At 39.3% G+C, this 18,178-nt stretch overlaps 1 protein-coding gene across 1 annotated transcript in view; it reads right to left on the bottom strand.

Moving 5' to 3' along the window:
- Window positions 1-547: 547 nt before the first annotated feature.
- The window catches only part of TNFRSF21 (TNF receptor superfamily member 21), a 41,357-nt gene continuing 23,726 nt past the window's right edge, over window positions 548-18,178 (bottom strand). Inside the window, exons 5-6 of the mRNA XM_081942914.1 lie at window positions 4,017-4,236; window positions 548-1,918 (exon numbers count right to left, since the gene is read on the bottom strand). Coding sequence (XP_081799040.1) covers window positions 1,689-1,918; window positions 4,017-4,236 — 450 coding nt within the window. The 3' untranslated portion in view covers window positions 548-1,688. The remainder of the gene's footprint in view (window positions 1,919-4,016; window positions 4,237-18,178) is intronic.

Below are 18,178 nucleotides of genomic sequence, written 5' to 3'. Positions count from 1 at the left end.
GATGCTTGGAATTGTTAGAGTGGTGTATAGCGGAAGTCAGGGAGGTGGGTTTGATTGGGAGGTGGGGGAGGGTTAGGGTATATGCATAATAAATTTAGAAGATGGGATTAATGAGATATTGTTACCTTAAGAGAAGCCTATATTATGATTTATATACGTTTAATTTAGATGATGGGGTTATTGGGTTATTGTTACTTTAAGAGAAACTTATACTATGATTGTTGGGGGGGTGAGGTGGTACAATATTTGAATGAGAAATTTACTTTAAGATGGGGGGAGGGGAGAGGGTACAGTATTTGTATGTGATTTACATTATATGGCGGGGGGGTAAAAAGGGGGGAAATCTGTTTGTATAAAACTTTTTCAATAATAATAAAAAAGATTTGATAGCCCATGATCATCATTCCCATCTTTATAACTGCTCCTTCCTTATGCAGACAACGTGTACTTGAGCTCAGGGTACGATTTCATTTAAACGCCTGCCTGACAGTAAGAACTGCTTTTAAAGTCCCCAACTAGTTACGGAGGATAAACAGAAACATTATCACATAGCAAACACCTAGTATTTATTAATAAATTAGTACACCAGAAGGCAATGGTCTTCCCCCCCCCCACCCCAAAAAATGCTCTCCTTCCAATCACCTCTCATCACCTTGCAATATGTCTCCTTAAATAAGCATGATTGTAGATGATTTATTCCTGGAGCACAATAGATGCAAATATATCAGAGGCAGGATTTTTCACAATGCAGCATTTTTAATAAAAAGTGAAGTGGGGATGGGGAAGGATTTCAAAGACTAAATGAAGGCTTTGAAATATACTTATTGGCCACATCTGTATAAAAACCCACAAAAGGACAATTTTGAAGCACATATCAATAAATCTTATAGAATGAGAAATGTGGCACCACCAGGGTTCTCCTTTTTACTTTCCAGAGTCCAGCTCTAGGTGCTACTCCCGAGTGATCAAGCCTGCTGAGATCCTACAGGGGCAAGGCAACATCTTTCCCTTAAGTCAAGCGAATAGAATTACATTCAGCTGCAGGCCAAGGTCTCATTGTCTGGAAGGCTGAAGAAGTTACGGTTGAAATGTTTCAGCATTCTAGTTCCAGAGAAGCACAAGTCACTTATCGTTTATCTGTTTGTCCACATGAAAACCATACAATAAATAGCTGTGCTAGTAAAATATCAGTGAATGTGCATCATTCAGCAGTAGATTTTCTTAAAGTCATCTTGAGGAAAAGCAGATCTAGCTAACCATGAAAAGAGCAGAGAAGAAGAATTCAAAGTATTTGTAGTGAGAGGGCAAGAAAAATCAAAATGGAATTAAAGAAAAATCCAAAAGGCTCCTGAAAAGTTAAAAGGATTAAAATGCAGGTCCGAATCAATAAGTAAATTATGAATGTATTAATCCATAGTTTTTAAGTGGCTACAATTACAGCTTTGAATGAAAAATTAAAATGTTGTAATAGAAGAGGGGAAAACAACATCTTTTAATTCAAACCAAAGATGAGAGCAAACTACTCTCAGAAGACAAAAGGAAAAAGAAAAGAAAAAAGAAAACTTAAGAGGAAAATACTGGCCACGACTTCTACAAAATATCCTGCCCATGTCTTATCTTTAACATGTGCCAAGCGCATACAAGCAGCAGCCACTGTGTAGGTGCAAAGGGCCTCTGGTGGCCCACGTCTAAAGCAGATCAGGCAGGTGGCTATAAACTGAATCCAGTAGAGTCTGGCTCGCTTCCTGGCTTTTGACACCGGCAATTTCAAAAAGCCTATCCAGCTTGTCCTCTGCCTGTGGAATCTCCTCAATAGCATGTAGTTCTTCCGGGTTTAGAAGGTGAAGCATGTCGTCAAAGATGGGCTGCAGGTCACAAGGGTCCAGGCGCACCTGGCGCAGCACCGTGTCTTTCTTTTCTAACAAAAGAGAAGATAAATCGGCTGTTAATCACAGACTTGCAAGGAGTGAATTGCCCCAGGCTGTGTTACCATTCACTAGGCCTGGCAGTCTCTTCAGTGCTGCTTTCTCGCTCAGACGCTGAATTCAGACTGGCCTGTTTCCATAGTCCCAGCCACAGTTTAAGACCATCAACGGGGGACTTTGGGGGCAGGTCCTGCCACAAAAACATCAATAATTAACACTAGTTGCTCCAAGGCAGGATCTGCATTATGGAACAAGCTGCCACCAGAGTTAAACAACACACCCCACCCACCCACTTTCTTCAGCATAAAATCTTTATCTGTGTCTTTTATAGCATTTTATATATTTATTTTGATTGCTTTTAGTAGAATTATTATCTTTGTGACATTTTTGTAAGCTGCCCAGAATCAGAGGGAGAGTGGATCAATGGCTCTCAATTCATCCTGAGACTACCATCTCATAAGCTCCTGTGCGCCCCAGCTGTCTAACAGAAGAAAGCCTAAATATGCAGTAATGAGAGAATCTGGGTCACTGAAGTCTCCTTTCCTCTATATTCAAAAGCTGGGTGTTTTTTTTACTCTGCTATTTTACTTTTGTCATAGAATAAACTGCAGTTTACTCTTTTACTGCTTGGTCTATGTTGCCCAGAGACAAAGTAGTAATACTCTACACCATTGTGATCCAAGCACAATATGACTTGATCCTCAAACTTACACAGCAGGTAAATGTTGATTATGTTCACACAGTGCATGTATGGTTGCCAAATCAGCAGTAACAACCCCCCATTTCTCCTTCTAGTATAGTTTTAAGCCAGAAAGAACCAGTTGTACTATAATAGATGAGTTGGGCTCAGAAGTCTCAACTGATACAACTGATTTTCTTAAATGACCTAAGTGTGATCAGTATCACTCAAAAATAAGAGCACAATGGCTGCGTTAGTGCATGCAGGCATTCCTTGTGGAATAACCACTCATCCAGAACCATTCAAAATTACAATGGCACTGTTTTATTTATGACTGGTCCTTGAAGGTGCAGCCCTCATAGTGTCCCCCCAGTTGGATGATCACAATTTGAACACTAAGCAACCAGCTTGCAGTTACAACAGTTGCAGCGTCCCACAGTTATGTGATCACTACTGGTCATCTTTGTGATCTTCACTACTGATGTCTGACAAGCAAAATCAATGGGTGAGCCAGTAGGATATTACAAAAGGCAATGATATGACCATGGGAGATGCTGTAGTCACATGGGATTTGGCTAATGACAGCAACTGGGACAGTTGCAATTGTCTGTCAAGTTATGCAACTATGTCTCTTAGTGATGGAGTTTCTGGCCCCAATTACCATTGTTAAGTGAGAACCATCTATAATACTAAACCAAGTTTTTAAATAAGGGATTGTTGAAGAAGTCATGGAACTACAGAACAACAGAGTTGGAAGGGATCTTGGAGGTCTTCTAATCCAACTCCCTGCCCAAGCAGGAGACCCTATACCATTTCAGACAAACGGCTGTTCAATCTCTTCTTTAAAACCTCCAGTGATGGAGCACCCATACCTTCTGAAGCCAAGCCATTCCACTAAGTGTTATGTCAAGAAATTTCTTCTTAATTCTAGGTTGATTCTCTCCTTGATTAGTTTCCATCCATTACTTATAATCCTGCCTTTAGGTAATTTGGAGAATAGGTTGACCCTGTCTTCTTTGTGACAGACCCTTAGATATTGGAAGATAGCTATCATTTTACCCCTAGACCTTCTTTTCAGTAGACTAGACATATCTAAGTTCTGTAACTGTTCTTCATATGTTTTAGCCCCCAGTCCCCTTTGTTGTTCTTTTCTACACCCTTTCTGGAGTCTCCACATCTTTTTATATTGTGACAAAATATACAAACTCTATTTGTGTTAATGATACTAAGCAGACTTGGGCATCATATGGTATTAAGCCAAAATCAATTTCTAAATATTTGGCCATATGTGGAGTCTTAAGTTTTTGAAATATGTTTGCAGGACAAACCTGAAGTCTGCATTCTAAATATTTCCCATCTGATTCTGAATGAAATTAAACAATGGCCCTGTGAACAACTGAGGTCTTCAGTACCTTTGGTAATAAAAGAGCCTGTTCGGCTAAGAGCAGAAGAACCACTAGAGGTGGAATCGCAGCGAAGAAGAGGTTCGGACTCATCCACAAAGAAGCACTTGTTCTTTTCCAAGGGAGATGGTTCCACAGGGATTATGGTTGCCTCTGGCTTTGGATTTGGGCTGGGAGTTGGGCTGAGTGGTCCAGAATTTACCGGAAGAATCAACTTGTCAGCTTCAAGCTGCAACAGGAAGACATAACATGAAAAAAAAATTACATACTAGTGTTCTGAGACAAGTTGGGCAATCCACTTCCATTAGGATATAAAGGTCCCTTCAGAAAGGTATGAAGATGACAACAGGATGGTTTTGCCAGGCCAAAATCTTTTCACTATTCCAACAGACAGGTCTAAAAACAGTAAAGCTGAATGGTTTGAAATTATGAAATTAAAATTATGGACAGACAAAAAGAAGTACTGCTCCATAGATCATGCTATAAAAAAAATGAAATTCATTCCTTAAAATGTAGTGATAGACCCTGCCTGGAAAACCTTGAAGGGAGAGTAAATAAATTCATAGTTAGATAAGGAAAGACAGTGTGATGTAGTAGTTAAGTTGTTGGACTGTAGAGACCTGATTTAAGTCTCCCTGTAGCTATGGAAATCCCCTGGGTGATTCTGACCAGTCATTTTTAACCCAACCCATTTCAAATGGAAAGTAAACTATCATGACCTCTAGTAAAGAGGAGGAATATAACTTTAACAAATAAACAAGGCTGGTAGCTATGGTATCTAGTACTAGAGACAATAGGCCTCTTTTTGCCAATTGCTGAAAAACTAAAGAAGTTACTGCTCTCATACCCAATTTATGGGATCACAGTAGCAAGTAGGTTGCCACAAATGAAGCAGAATGCCTTTGTCTGGACAAATAAGAGACCTTTGATCTGGACCAATAAAACTTGTCTTATGTTCTTATTTAGACTTTGACAAAGTTGCTCCTAAGATTTTATCGACTGACTTGATTTTGTGAGTACAGGCAAGACTACAATATACACAGTTAAATTTCACAAAAGTCTTTACATAATCATTATTTTACTATTTACAAAATAGGTGAAAATACTTATTCTGAATTCCTGCTTACTACATTCTATACTTCCTCAAATATGTACAGTTAGACAACTGATTGAATTCCTGCACTAAATCTGCTGGAGAGAGAAGACAGCCCAATGGCATCTCTCTGCAGCACCAGGTTCTGCCTTGCGTCTAGATCTCTATCTGTCTGGTGGAAGACGCTGCTTTGCCTCCAGGCAGCTGTTTTGCCAATGCTCCCAAAAGGTCAGCGAGGGGCAACCTAAGCATGCTTTTGGCCCAAGTCCATATATGGGTCACAACAACTTCCCGTTTATTATCACCATCTTCTCTTTTCTAAATTGCTTTATTTTATTTGAAAGAGAAGAAACGTAACACAACTGAAGTCTGAAAAATGCCATGTCTGATCAAAATTAAAAACAGCCTCAGATTGCTCCCTATTTTGAGGCCCTGGGAGTCCTTCCCAGACACAATGGCAAAAGCCAGGTTGAGGGAAAACCGAAAAAATGGTTATGTCAGCTCATATACCACACAACAAGCGAGACTGTTCTCTTAAGAACAGTTTTATTTTTTTAAAAAAAATATTTTTGTACAAATTAAATGTCCCCCCTTTCTTTTAAGTAGTTCATAAACAGGGAGTAGACAGAAATGGATTGTACTAATTAATTCCAGTCCACCAATATCTTTACACAAAATTCTGTTGAGCAAATAGCTAAACAAGCCATTGCATGTTACAATGCTAAGTATCCTGAAACACTTAGTTGCTGCAGAAGGAAGGCCCTCCTGCTCTCTGAAATGGGCTTTTCATCAATTGAGGATGGTGAAATCATGAATATGCACATGCACACAAAGAGAAAAAGTGTAAGATACTTTCTAAGGAGAGGAGATGGAACAGGCCTGCCATCAGATTGCTCCAGGAGCTGATGGTACTATTCTACACAGAAATTATTGATTATCTTTTATTTGTTTTCTATAATTGTCTGGTTTGATACAGCAACCAAGCACGACAGGTACAGGTTTCAGTGAATAGTTAGGACTGCAGAAAATACTGTCTGCCCCACTGAAACATATCATTTTTCCGTTTCCAAATTTGAAAGTGAGAAGTGGGGAATCTACAAGTCCTAAAAGTATCTGAAAAGAATACTTTTTCTGTTTTGTTTTTTAAACATTTGAAGCCATCTCATGAATAAGAGGAATAATAATAAAAGGACAATGGAATTCTAGTACATCACTGAAAGAGCTCTCTGAAAAAGCAGTCTCTGGCATTCACAAATCCACTCTCAAACAAATGTTTAATGTAATTGTTCACCAGAGTTTTGAAAGAAATATTATCTACCAAAGAATGCCATGTTTTATATACGTAGAGGGTGAAGACAGGGGTAATGAGGAACAAAATAGGAGCTGTGAATGATTTGCCATTCCTGGAGCTTCAAAGTTTGCTTAGATCCAACAATCTCGTTGGAATCTTCTGTTCCTATCGGCCAAATTGCTCAGTGCTATTACATCAACAATCATTCTGTGACTGTCAAGAGTAGGATGCTGATTCACTCTGTGCCTTGTTTTCAGCAGGAGGAGGGGAAAGCAAGAGAGGCAAGGGTTCAGGAAAGCAAGGGGAAACACGCACACACAGCTTTCATCCCTCTAATTCAATTCACAATTTGCACAAAGCAGCATTCATATAAGAATGTCTGAAAACTCAGATGAACTCAAGAGAAGAACATGCATCTCCCACATGCAAAAAGAGGAAAGCAAGAACTGATTTATTACACAATAACTGTTTGAACTGGGATGTTTGATAACCACATGATGTCCTTTTGCGGGTGGACTCTTGTGCACCTTTTGTTCTTGTATAAGACAATAGTAGCTTGGTTTACAAATACAATAAAATGTGGCAAGGGAATGAACTTTAGACTGAAAGGATTGGTCTTGTTTAAAACTCTACCTATCTGCAAATGACCACAATGAGTGGTCTGGGCCAAAGGGATTTATTCTGTTTTCTTTACCTTTTGAGCAGTTCTTCATAATTGATGCATATCTACTACTCTGCCTTTCTACCATTCATTCTGGCGACAATGACACAGTGTTAAACAGCCTCTTCCACTAGTCATGGCAGGGGAAATCTTGCTAAGGGAAGGACCCTCCCTTGTTTTGCTAGTATATCAATGTTATTTTTGGAGAGTTCTATCCTCATTGTAATTTTCCTGTGAGTATCATTTTTTTCAAGAACAGACCTAGCTAGATCTAGCCTTCTCTCAACCCTATTTTACAGAGCGATCTATGTGTAAACAGATACTCAGAGGGTCTTTGGGGAAAGATATTTAAATATTAGGTAGTACTAAATAGGGAGCAACTTTTCCCCAGGAATGTTCCATATGCATATTTAGGTTCTCTTGTCACGTACAGTAGGCGTTCCCCATATCTATGGTCACTCTTTTTCTTCCTAGGATGAGACTGTTTCTGAACCACCTCAGATGAAAATGAATGCAACAAAAAGCATTGGAAGTACATAATACTCTATCCATCTTCAAGGAGAAACTTATTTGCAGGCTCTAGAGTTCTCCAGCTTTATTATTATTATTAATTTGCAATATGAGACTTGGTCTAGACTCTAGAGCAGGAGTGTCAAAGTCAAGGCCCAGGGACCCGATCTGGCCCATGGTGCAGTTAGATCTGGCCCATGGGGCCGCCCTGGAAAAAGCGAACGACCAGCCTGTAAAGCCCCTGCCAGCAAAAATGAACCCCAGTTCTTGCTGCTTTTCATCGTGTTTGCCAAAATTTAGGAAGGGCTACATGCAACCCAGTACTCTCTTCAATATCTTCATGACTTAGATAAGGGGAGAGAATCATCAAATTTGCAGCCAACACCTAGAAGACAAGCTCAGGATCCAAAAAGATCTTGATAGATTTGAACAATGGGCCCTATCCAACAACATGAAATTTAATGTGGAGAAAAGCAAGGTTTTACACCTAGGCAGGAAAACAAAGGTACAAGTACAGGTTAGGCGAAACCTGGCTCAAAAACAGTAACTGTGAGAGGGACCTTGGAATCCTAGTGGACAATCACTTAAATATGAGTCAGCAATGTGGAGCCACTGCCAAAAACAGAGGCATAGAATCAAAATCACAGAAGTATCAGTACCACTTTATAAAGCCTTCGTAAGGCCACACCTGGAATACTGCATCCAGTTTTGGTCACCACATTACAAAAAAGACTTTGAAATTTTGGAAAAAGTGCAAAGAACAGCAACTAACATGATTAAAGACCTGGAGACTAAAACGTATGAAGAACTATTGCAGGAATTGGGTTTGGCTAATCCAGAGAAAAGAAGGACTGGGGGGGGGGGACATGATACCAGTATTCCATTATTTGAGAGGCTGCCACAAAGAGGAGGGGGCAATTTATTTTCCAAAGCATCAGAGGTCAGGACAAGAAACAATGGATGGAAACTATTCAAGGAGAGAAGTAACCTGGAATTAAAGAGAAACTTCCTAACAGGGAGGACAATTAACCAGTAAAACAGCTTTCCTTCAGCTATTCAAAAGTGGGTGCTTCATCATTGTGGTTTTTTAAGAAGAGACTGGATAGTCACTTGTCTGAAATGGTATAGGATCTTCTGCTTGAGCAGGGGGCTGGACTAGAAGACCTGCAAGGTCCCTTTCACCTCTATTCTGATTCTGGTTTTTCTCTTGATCAATACAATATTCTCAGCTGCGACATTCCTGACAAGTGAAGGCAAAAAAGACATTTAAGCTCAGAATCATCTGTGATCTTTTGTGTACCATAGACTTGCAAAAAAAAAATCCCTCATCCATCACATGACAAAACAAATCAAAATTCTAAACCTAAACTGGAAATGCAGAGATAAATTCAAAAGCAATAAATGTTTCATTATCAGCAACAATTTCATTGATAAAGAAAAACAATTCCTGCTAGCTTAAACAGGCTGGGTTGCATCTTTTTTTAAAAAAAGAAAAAGAAAAAGAAAAACTGTTTGATTAGAAAGGCAGGCCCTTTTTTCCCTGGGCAGAGAAACAGAGCTGCAGCAATTCTAAAGTATCAAAATCTTCTTCCACTCAAAAAACAACAAACATTCTGTACAGGAAGACTGAAGATGAGTATCAGATGAAGGCGGAGATTGAGGCAGGACAAAGAGTTTGGGTAGGAGGAAGCTTGATGAGGTCATGGGAGGCCAGAAGAGGAAGGGCAGGGACAGAAGGGATAACAGATAGTATTACTCCCATTAGTACTAATAAAACCTTTCCATGAACCCACACAAACTACCTCATCTAACTGTTGCTTCTAGACAGTAATTTATGCTAAATCATTGCCAGCTCTTTATAAAAAGACACTTTCCCAGGACCCATAGATGCACACTGGTAGTTCTTCCCTTGAAACAACCATTAAAAAATACCTAATTCTAAATACCAGAGCTAATGTACAGCTGCCTCCAATAAAACACAAAAAGTTGCAATGGAAGACAACCAAGTTATCATGCATGCGTTTGATGTGGTTATCTTTACATTATCTTCAACAGGAAGCAAAGGTTCCCAAAGTATCATTATCAAGAATGAAATTATGATCTTGCAATTTAAATATTTCTCTATAAGATAACTACTGTTTCCCTAAAATACTAATGTAGCAGTAGGCAACTTAGCAACTGCTAGCTGATTTAGATTATAACTTCAAAAGCCCTCAATGTCCACCCTACTGGTTACTCTGAAAGTTGATTAAATAATGTAGGAGAAATAATACCAAATACAATATTTCAAAGGTACATTAAACTACTAAGGCCAGTAACAAGTATTCCAGTTCTTCCATCAAATGTCATCATCACTAATTTATAACTCAACTCAAAGCAGTATGTGTACAATAAGAACTAGTTCTAACTTAATCATTTAGCCAATTTAAAGAGATTAAGTTTGGAATGTGCATAATTCAAAGTTAACATATATACAGTACTCACCAGAAGAAAAAAATAAAGTTAATAGTGATGGCTTGGGAAACTGAAATATTGCAATGAATACAATGTTCTCAAAAACACTACTATTTGATGGCACCTGTGGGATGCACATCAAGAGGGGCGAATGACAAAAGTAGTGTCATATTAAGGCAATATAAGCATTGGCAATTTTATGTATGTGCTGTGACATTATATGCACATACAAAAGGGGTGGATCTTGCACTGTGATGCAATTGGATCCTGCCCACACCTCTACCTTTCATGATACTCCAACATGAAATCTTATTTTGGTGCCTGAGTGGCAGGGGTGGGTTTCTGCTGGTTCTAATATCTTCGGTAGAAGAGGTTCCAGAAATCTATTGAACTGGTTAGAAGAGGTTCGTCACAGAGTGCCCGCCCCGCCCCCTCGCTCACTTCCCCTGCCCATTCTGTCACTGCTCGCGGGCGGTAGCTTGTGCGGTACGGCCGGCCTCCTAGGACCTCCCCGAACTTGCCTAGGAGGCGTGGCCGCCAGCAAAGCACCGGGCATTCCAGGGTGTCCCTCCCCACTGGTTCTCGCCTCCCTTCCCCCCAAAGTTTACCAATGTGTGGTTTTCCTCCCATCCCTTGTGCCCAGCTCCCAAGGAGGAGAAGAGCCTTTGGAGAGTGAAGAGGAAGAGGAGGGGGGAGGAGACACGCCAGCAGAGGCAGGAAGGTTCTCAGGAGCGCTGAGTACCTTCCTGCCTCAACTGGACTTCGCACTCTTCTCCGCGCACTCCTTGTAACTGCAATAGACGTCCAGAAGCAGCTTTGGGGGCTAATGGGGCTTGGGTTTCCAGCCTGACAGCCCCTGCCGCTTCTGGACATCTATTGCAGTCACAAGGAGCCGAGGATAGCACGGAGAAGAGTGCAAAGGTTTTGGCGCTCCATCTATTTATGGGGATCGGATCTATTTATGGGGGCCCCTGGCCCCCTCCCTCCAGGGGGTTAAAGCACCTGAAAGGGACAGGCAGGCTGCCACAGCTCCACTGAGAAGACATTTCTGAGAAGAGAAACTTCTCCGGTCCGGCAGCACCCAAGCTAGTGGAGTGCCTGCAACCGCCCACCCGTCGCCAGGGAGACAACCAGTGCAGGTGATCCGCATGGTTGCTCTGATCGCACAGGCCCTCCACCTGCTCAGGTGCAGCCGGACCGGAGAAGTTTCTCTTCTCAGAAATGTCTTCTCAGTGAAGCTGTGGCAGCCTGCCTGTCCCTTTCAGGCGCTTCGATCCCCAGGAGGGAGGGGGCCAGGGGGAGCATAAAGGGAGCCACAGCTCCTCTGTGAATGGAGGGAGAGGAAAAAAGTTGGGATTCTCCCAACTGGAGCCTTTAAATGGCAGAGAGAAGCCGAATTCCCCCCACTCCCATTCACAGAGGAGTTGCTGCTCCCCTTATGTGGATGTAATGTGATATTTTGCAAGGACTGGGCAATCTCTCATGCAGTCTCTGAACAAGAAAAATGTATTTGCATGTTAATGGGGGAAACAGGTGGGATAATTATAATCTTAAACTATTTTTGGCTTACTATACAGATAATTTAGTGCAAAGCTGTGCACAACAGTATTAGATTTCTGTGGTTTTATCTTCCTTGGTTGGTTTTGGGGAGAGCTATGGAAAGCTAAAACAAATGCTGTGTAATAAGGAAGCATGAAACATTCCTTTTGATTCATTGGAGAATTAAAATCAAACATTATTTCAAAGGAAAGAAGTTTCATACCATGCAACTTTAATCAAAACTATTTCACATGCCCTTAAATCTTGGGGGGGGGGGGAGAGAGAATAGTGAACATCTAGGAAGTAGGGTAGTAGCGGCAAATATCTTAGAATAATATTGTGACGCAACTATTATAAATTGTTCAGCAATAATTTAACTAAAAGTCCAATATTTTTTTCTTTAGATTTTCCCATTTGGCTTGAGTTTTTCAGTACTCCAACATACTATTCTTTTTTATTGGGAATATATTTATTGGGTTTCAGTCTCCCATCAGTTAAGAAGATCTGCAAAGCAGGTGGTTGTGTGTGTGTGTGTGTGTGTGCTTGGAGGGGGGTTGTTTCTGTTGTGTAGGATTGGAATATAACTTATTAGCCCTGGATTTTGAGGGTGGAGGGAAGTTGCAGAAGCTGAAATGCGGTTGGGACAGACTGGGGTGTCCTATGTTTTCTCTCTTTTACATTTTCAGAGATTATATACAGTATAAAGAGTTAACAGTTGCACCGATTATATTTTATGTTTGTGTACACAAAACAAAGAATAGATAGTTCAGCACATGACTGTCAAGCCACTCCCACTCAGTCACATGGCTGGCAAGCCACTCACCCAGTCACATGACTGCAAAGCCACTCCCACTCAGTCATATGGCCGGCAAGGCACTCCCACCCGGTCACATGGCCAGCAAGTCACTCTCACCCAGTCACATGGCTGGCAAGCCACTCCCACCCAGTCACATGGCCAGAAAGCTACTCCCACAAAGCAGGCCACACCTACAGAAGAGGTTCTAAAAAAATTTGAAACACACCACTGCTCAGTGGTTATATTTTCCCCCCAGACATTCTGTACAGGACATGGAACCTAAATATCTGCTCCTGAATGGAGGAGAAGGGAGACAGACAGAAGACACAGACCAACTATGTAGATGGTTAAAGCCTATCCAGTATCCCAAATTGAAATTACAGTAACAGTTTACTGTATCTGAATCTTCAAAATGTGTATCATGAAAGTGATAACAGGAAATTTAAGCAGACGGGAAGATACTTTTATGTGCTAAAAAGCTGGTATCAAGTTTATCTCTGAAACCATTATGCCTCAGTTCCAATGGGAGAATGTTACTACACTCTTTTTATTTCATTTCATTTCATGCTAAATTATGGATTTGATACCCTGTTTCCCTGAAAATAAGACATCCCTGGATAATAAGCCCAATCGGGCTTTTGAGCGCAAGCGCTAAAATAAGCCCTCCCCAAAAATATTGCAACACAGCAGCTGCCATGAGGTGACCAGGCTCGCCTCTTCCTGCACCTCAAAAATAATAAAACCTCCCTAAAAATAAGGCCAAGTGCTTATTTCGGGGGGTCAAAAGAAAATAAGACCCTGCCTTATTTTCAGGGAAATATGGTAGGTCTTTGTCTGGTCTGCAAGGGGTTTTCTTATGCTTCTGATTTATCATGGGGAACAGGCTGCTTACCTGTCAACATATAGGGGGGAGAAGATTTTGAACAGATTTTGATTTTGAACAGATTTACAGTTCTCCATGATGTCTGAATTGTGACTTATTAAAAAACAAGAATATCAAAGTATGATTTACTCCATTTTTAAAATGAATAGTTGAACAAATGGCAGTTTTTTGTTTACAGATAACTATGTCAGTCCAATGGAGATGCAATGGATCTCACTGCATGCTGAAAGCAGGAGGTTAGCCATGCAGCATAATACTTGCTGCTTGAAAGCAAAAAAAACAGGGCTTGCTAATATTTATGTCTGCACGGTGGAACACAGTAGGTAGCAAAATATATTAATACTAGGATTGTGCAGAAAAATGGATTCAGCAGGAAAATGTGATATTCAACCCATTCCCTCAGGTTTTAAATAAAAAATATAGCTTACCTATTTTGCATGTAAAAGGTCACAGATGTGGGGCCTTAACAGTTTTCTCTATTACTTCATTTTGTACTAAGAATAAAGATGATCTTAATTAAATCTCAAACAGATCTTTCTCAGGCTTGCTTCCTGAATGATGCAGTTCACATGGCTTTCCCTCCCTATCCTTTCCCCAAAAGGTGAGAAAGTGCCTGGCCTCTAGGAGCCAGGCTAGCAGTTATAAAGCGATTAATTACATGGTATAGGATATATTGGAGAGAAGGGCAGAAAGGTCTAAAGGGAGTATGCCCCCCCACTCCCTCCCCCCGAAGAATGGCAGATTCACGGATCTGACACCTAGTTTGCAACTTTCTAATGTCCAGGATGTAAAACCACCTTTCTTCTCTAAAAGCCTGACACAAGTATTATCCCTTACTTTAAAAAATCAATTAATTCAGAATCAAAATTTTACTTTAATTCCAAATTTCATTTAATTAATTACTAATCACATTAACATCTATGCAAAACCTGATAACTTGAACATTGGGCGCTATTTAACAAAATGATATTCAATGGTAAAATAAGTAAGATTCTACATTTAGGCAAGAAAAGCCAAATGCACAGGCATAGTATAGGTGGTACCTGGCTCAATAGTAGTAACTGTGAGAGGGATCTTGGAGTCCTAGTGGACAATCACTTAAATATGAGCCAGCAGTAGCTGCAACTGCCAAAAATGTCAACACACTTCAAGGCTGCATCAACAAAGGAAATAGAATCAAGATCACGTTAAATGTCAATACCACTCTATAATGCCTTAGTAAGGCCACACTCAGAACACTGCACCCAGTTTTTGTCACCACGATGTAAAAATTATGCTGAGACTCTAGAAAGAGTGCAGAGGAGGATAAAACATAAAGAACAGTTGCTAGGATTGGCTATGTCTAATTAATGAAAAGAAAAACTGGTGGTGATAGGGACATGATAGCAGTGTTCCAATATCTCAGGGGTTGCCACAAAGAAAAGGGAGTCAAGCTATTCTCCAAAGCACCTGAAGACAGGACAAGAAGCAATGGATGGAAACTAATCAAGGAGAGAAGCAAACCGTAACTAAGAAGAAATTTCCTGACAGTTAAAGCAATTAACTAGTGGTACAACTTGCCTCCAGAAGTTGTTAATGCTCCTACACTGGAAGTTTTTAAGAAGAGGTTGGACAGCCATTTGTCTGAAATGGTATAGGATTTCTTGCCTCAGCATGATCTTTGACTAGAAGACCTCCAAGGTTCCTTCCAACTATTATTCTATTAATCCTAACACGTTCAAGTCCAAACCACTCTGAGGGTTGTTTTTGAAAGAACAATGAAAAAGGGAATGGACTTAATGGCATGATCTTCAAGTATCTAATGACACCTAAAATCTGAAGAATATAAAGAGAGTTTCCTAACATTAAAATATCTCCATTATGGATAAAAATAAGACTAGTCTTTATATTTACAATAAACAGGATGAGAATCACAAATATAGTCTAAAATTTTGTCTTCTGAAACATGTTTTTTGAACATATTTTCCCAAAAAGAGGATTCTATGAAATTACCTCTAATAACTATGAAATATATTTTGGCACAGTGAGCAATAGTAGCAGAGGAAAATGAGGTTAAGAACTGTGAGCTAAGAGGAAGACAAACAGCGGGATCTAGTAGCCCTGAGACAGAAAGAAAGCAATGAAGATTTCCACAAGCTCTGAACAAGACCCCTTTCTGTATAACAGAATGTACATAGTCATAACTTTATGGAGACTGATACTCTGAAGTCCTCATAAAAGCTACCTCTTGTGGCAGAGTATTTTTTTTAAAATAAAATGAGCAGTTTGACATACTTTTGAAATTCCTATTCTGCCACTTCTAGTAATTCCAGAAGAACAGGGAATTGCTATAACTCCTTTGACTATGAAATAATACAGAAAAAATAGTAAATCTGGGGAATCCTAAAGTCAATGATACGGATTTTGCAGTAAATATTGCAGTTTCTTTGATTAAAAGGAATCTGATCTAGTATGTTTTATTCAGATTTAAGAAAAAAAATTGGATATTCTGAAATAATTCAGTTGAATAATAAAGCTCTGATTACTGTCAAGAATAAACACATTTCATCGAACATTTTTAACTGAAATTATCATGGGGACCCTCTCAGCATCTCCTTAAGACAAAAGTGTCTTTTTCTAGAATTCTGCAGCTATCTTCCAGAGCTGCACAGTAATTTCCAAGACATGATTGATTTTAAGGATTGCTAACATGAATTCTGAAATACCCATTTCCATTCAAATCTGATGTACTATAAACTCAAACTATTTTTAAAATAAATATAATGTAACTCAGTAGCATACATGTATTTTTTAATCTTGCAGTTAATTTTTTTAGTGGAAAAAAGTCAACTGAAACTCTTAACCAAGGAAGCAATATTCATTTAGAATTTCATTAATCAAGTTTAAGCAAGGAAAAATGGAGGAAACATTCAATTTTCCTTTATTAATGAAATCAATAAGACCGGATCTTTATGAATTGTCTGAAGTTCTTTCATTCTGAACTGTACAACTAATAGATCTTTTACCAGATACAGTAAAAGCCATCTGCTCTGTTTGTCATGTTTTGGATTACACCCTTTTCTTTCTCATCCTCGCTTACAAATATATTTTGGGGAAAGTAGTACTGGATTTAAATGGCTTATAGCTTTTTCTTATCCATAATAAGATTTAAAAAAATTAACAACTGCTATCTGCTCACTTACACTTCAACTACTGTCAATGATGCAACACTCATAATAAAGTTTTTTAGAAGACTAATTATTGCAGTAGGGGTACATTTGAAGCTCTGTGGGCTTCCTCCCACAGAGAATGCTATTAAATCAACATCAGACAGCTCAGTATTATTTCCTGGGGAGGAACAGCCCAAGCTGTGTTCGATAAGGGAGGAAGGAATAGGAGCATCGATTAACATGCCTGATGTAAAAACAACGAAGCTAATTACAGGTGGGAGGCGGGTGGATGGGCCTATGACACACGCAGTGGCCAAATTGATTAACATTGTATAAAGGCAGGTATCTCTTTAATGGCTTTTACACTCTGATGTTAGCAGTGGCTAAGCTTAATGAGCAATATATTTTAAAGTTTCAGAGATCACAATGTCTGTTTCTTTTATAACTACACCTGGAACGCAGATTGTTAGGACAATTCTATCTATCTATGTGTGTGTGTTGTATTTATGCTGATAAATAAATAAAGGGAGACTAGTATAGATCTATTTCAAGCTATTTAGCTCTCATCAGCTAGCCATACCCTTACTGGAATTTGAAAGGGGGAGTAGTGAGCTCCCTCCAATATTTGGGCATACCAGGGGGTTGTAACACACATACATACATACATACATACATACATACATACATACATACATACATATATACATATATGCTGTGATCATAAAGGGTTTTAAGAACTTCAAAAGACACAGCTGTGGATCACACCTTATACTTGTTTTCAAAAAGCATTTGCATGATGAGGACTATATGCAATGCATGTCACTTATCCTTGAGAAATATTGGTAAAGAAATATTTGCAATAAATTCTGAACATCTTTACTTAGACAATGAGTAGATGGAGCAGGATCCAACCCAGGGTGACTTTTCATTTGGAACTAGAAGACAATGAAATTATGGAACAGAACTGTCTGTATTCTACCAAAATTATTATGATAGGGAAAAAAGAGGTTGGTAAGACTTTAAAGACAGTTTACAGTACTGTAGAGATTAGTGGCCTAATTCCTCTATTTTCTAGCTTAATACCCAATTAGCTTTGCTGGAAAGGGGCAAGTGTAGTTCTGTAAAAACTGTACAATTTTCTAACCAATAAATGAAAACAACTCTCAAAATAAGGGTAGTTTAAAGGGCCCATCCAATCCTTTAGTACTTATGACATGATGAAATTATGCTATGCCATAAAATAATTTATATTTCCTTTGGCTTCTTACACTATTCAGTTAAGCAAGAAGTATGTTGTCCAAACTTCTTTCTACACAATAGAAAGTATGTTACACAGTATTCCAGAATGTTGTGATAGAATATGAACAAAAACTGGAATTAAGAGCATAATCCAACCAAAACTGACTATATTTAGTACTCATTTCTTTTCAGGAAATTTAAATGGGGAGATTTAATGACATCACTGCACTGAGAGCAATAGGCATGTATTTCAAATATATTCATGAACAAATATTAGCTAATATAACTAGGATTGCTGGAAGAATTCATTAAGAATTCATTTTCAGGATAAGGCACCATATCGTACGAACAGCTCCAATGAAGTGCATAATACAGAGCAGACTCACAGATAAATGTTTTGATTCACTATGGTTACACCTCAAGACCCAGCTGCAGCTTCAGCAAATCCTGATCATAATACTTGTGAGTCACTTCCTTTTTTATTATCCCACAGTTGTTTAACCTAGCAAAGAGGCTATGTAGGCATCAGAAGACTATGGGGAACCATTGTTCTATT

This window comes from Natrix helvetica (genome assembly GCF_964273705.1).
Source record: "Natrix helvetica genome assembly, chromosome: 2".
In the NCBI taxonomy this organism is placed as follows: domain Eukaryota; kingdom Metazoa; phylum Chordata; class Lepidosauria; order Squamata; family Natricidae; genus Natrix; species Natrix helvetica.
This window is presented reverse-complemented; position numbering and strand designations above follow the sequence as displayed.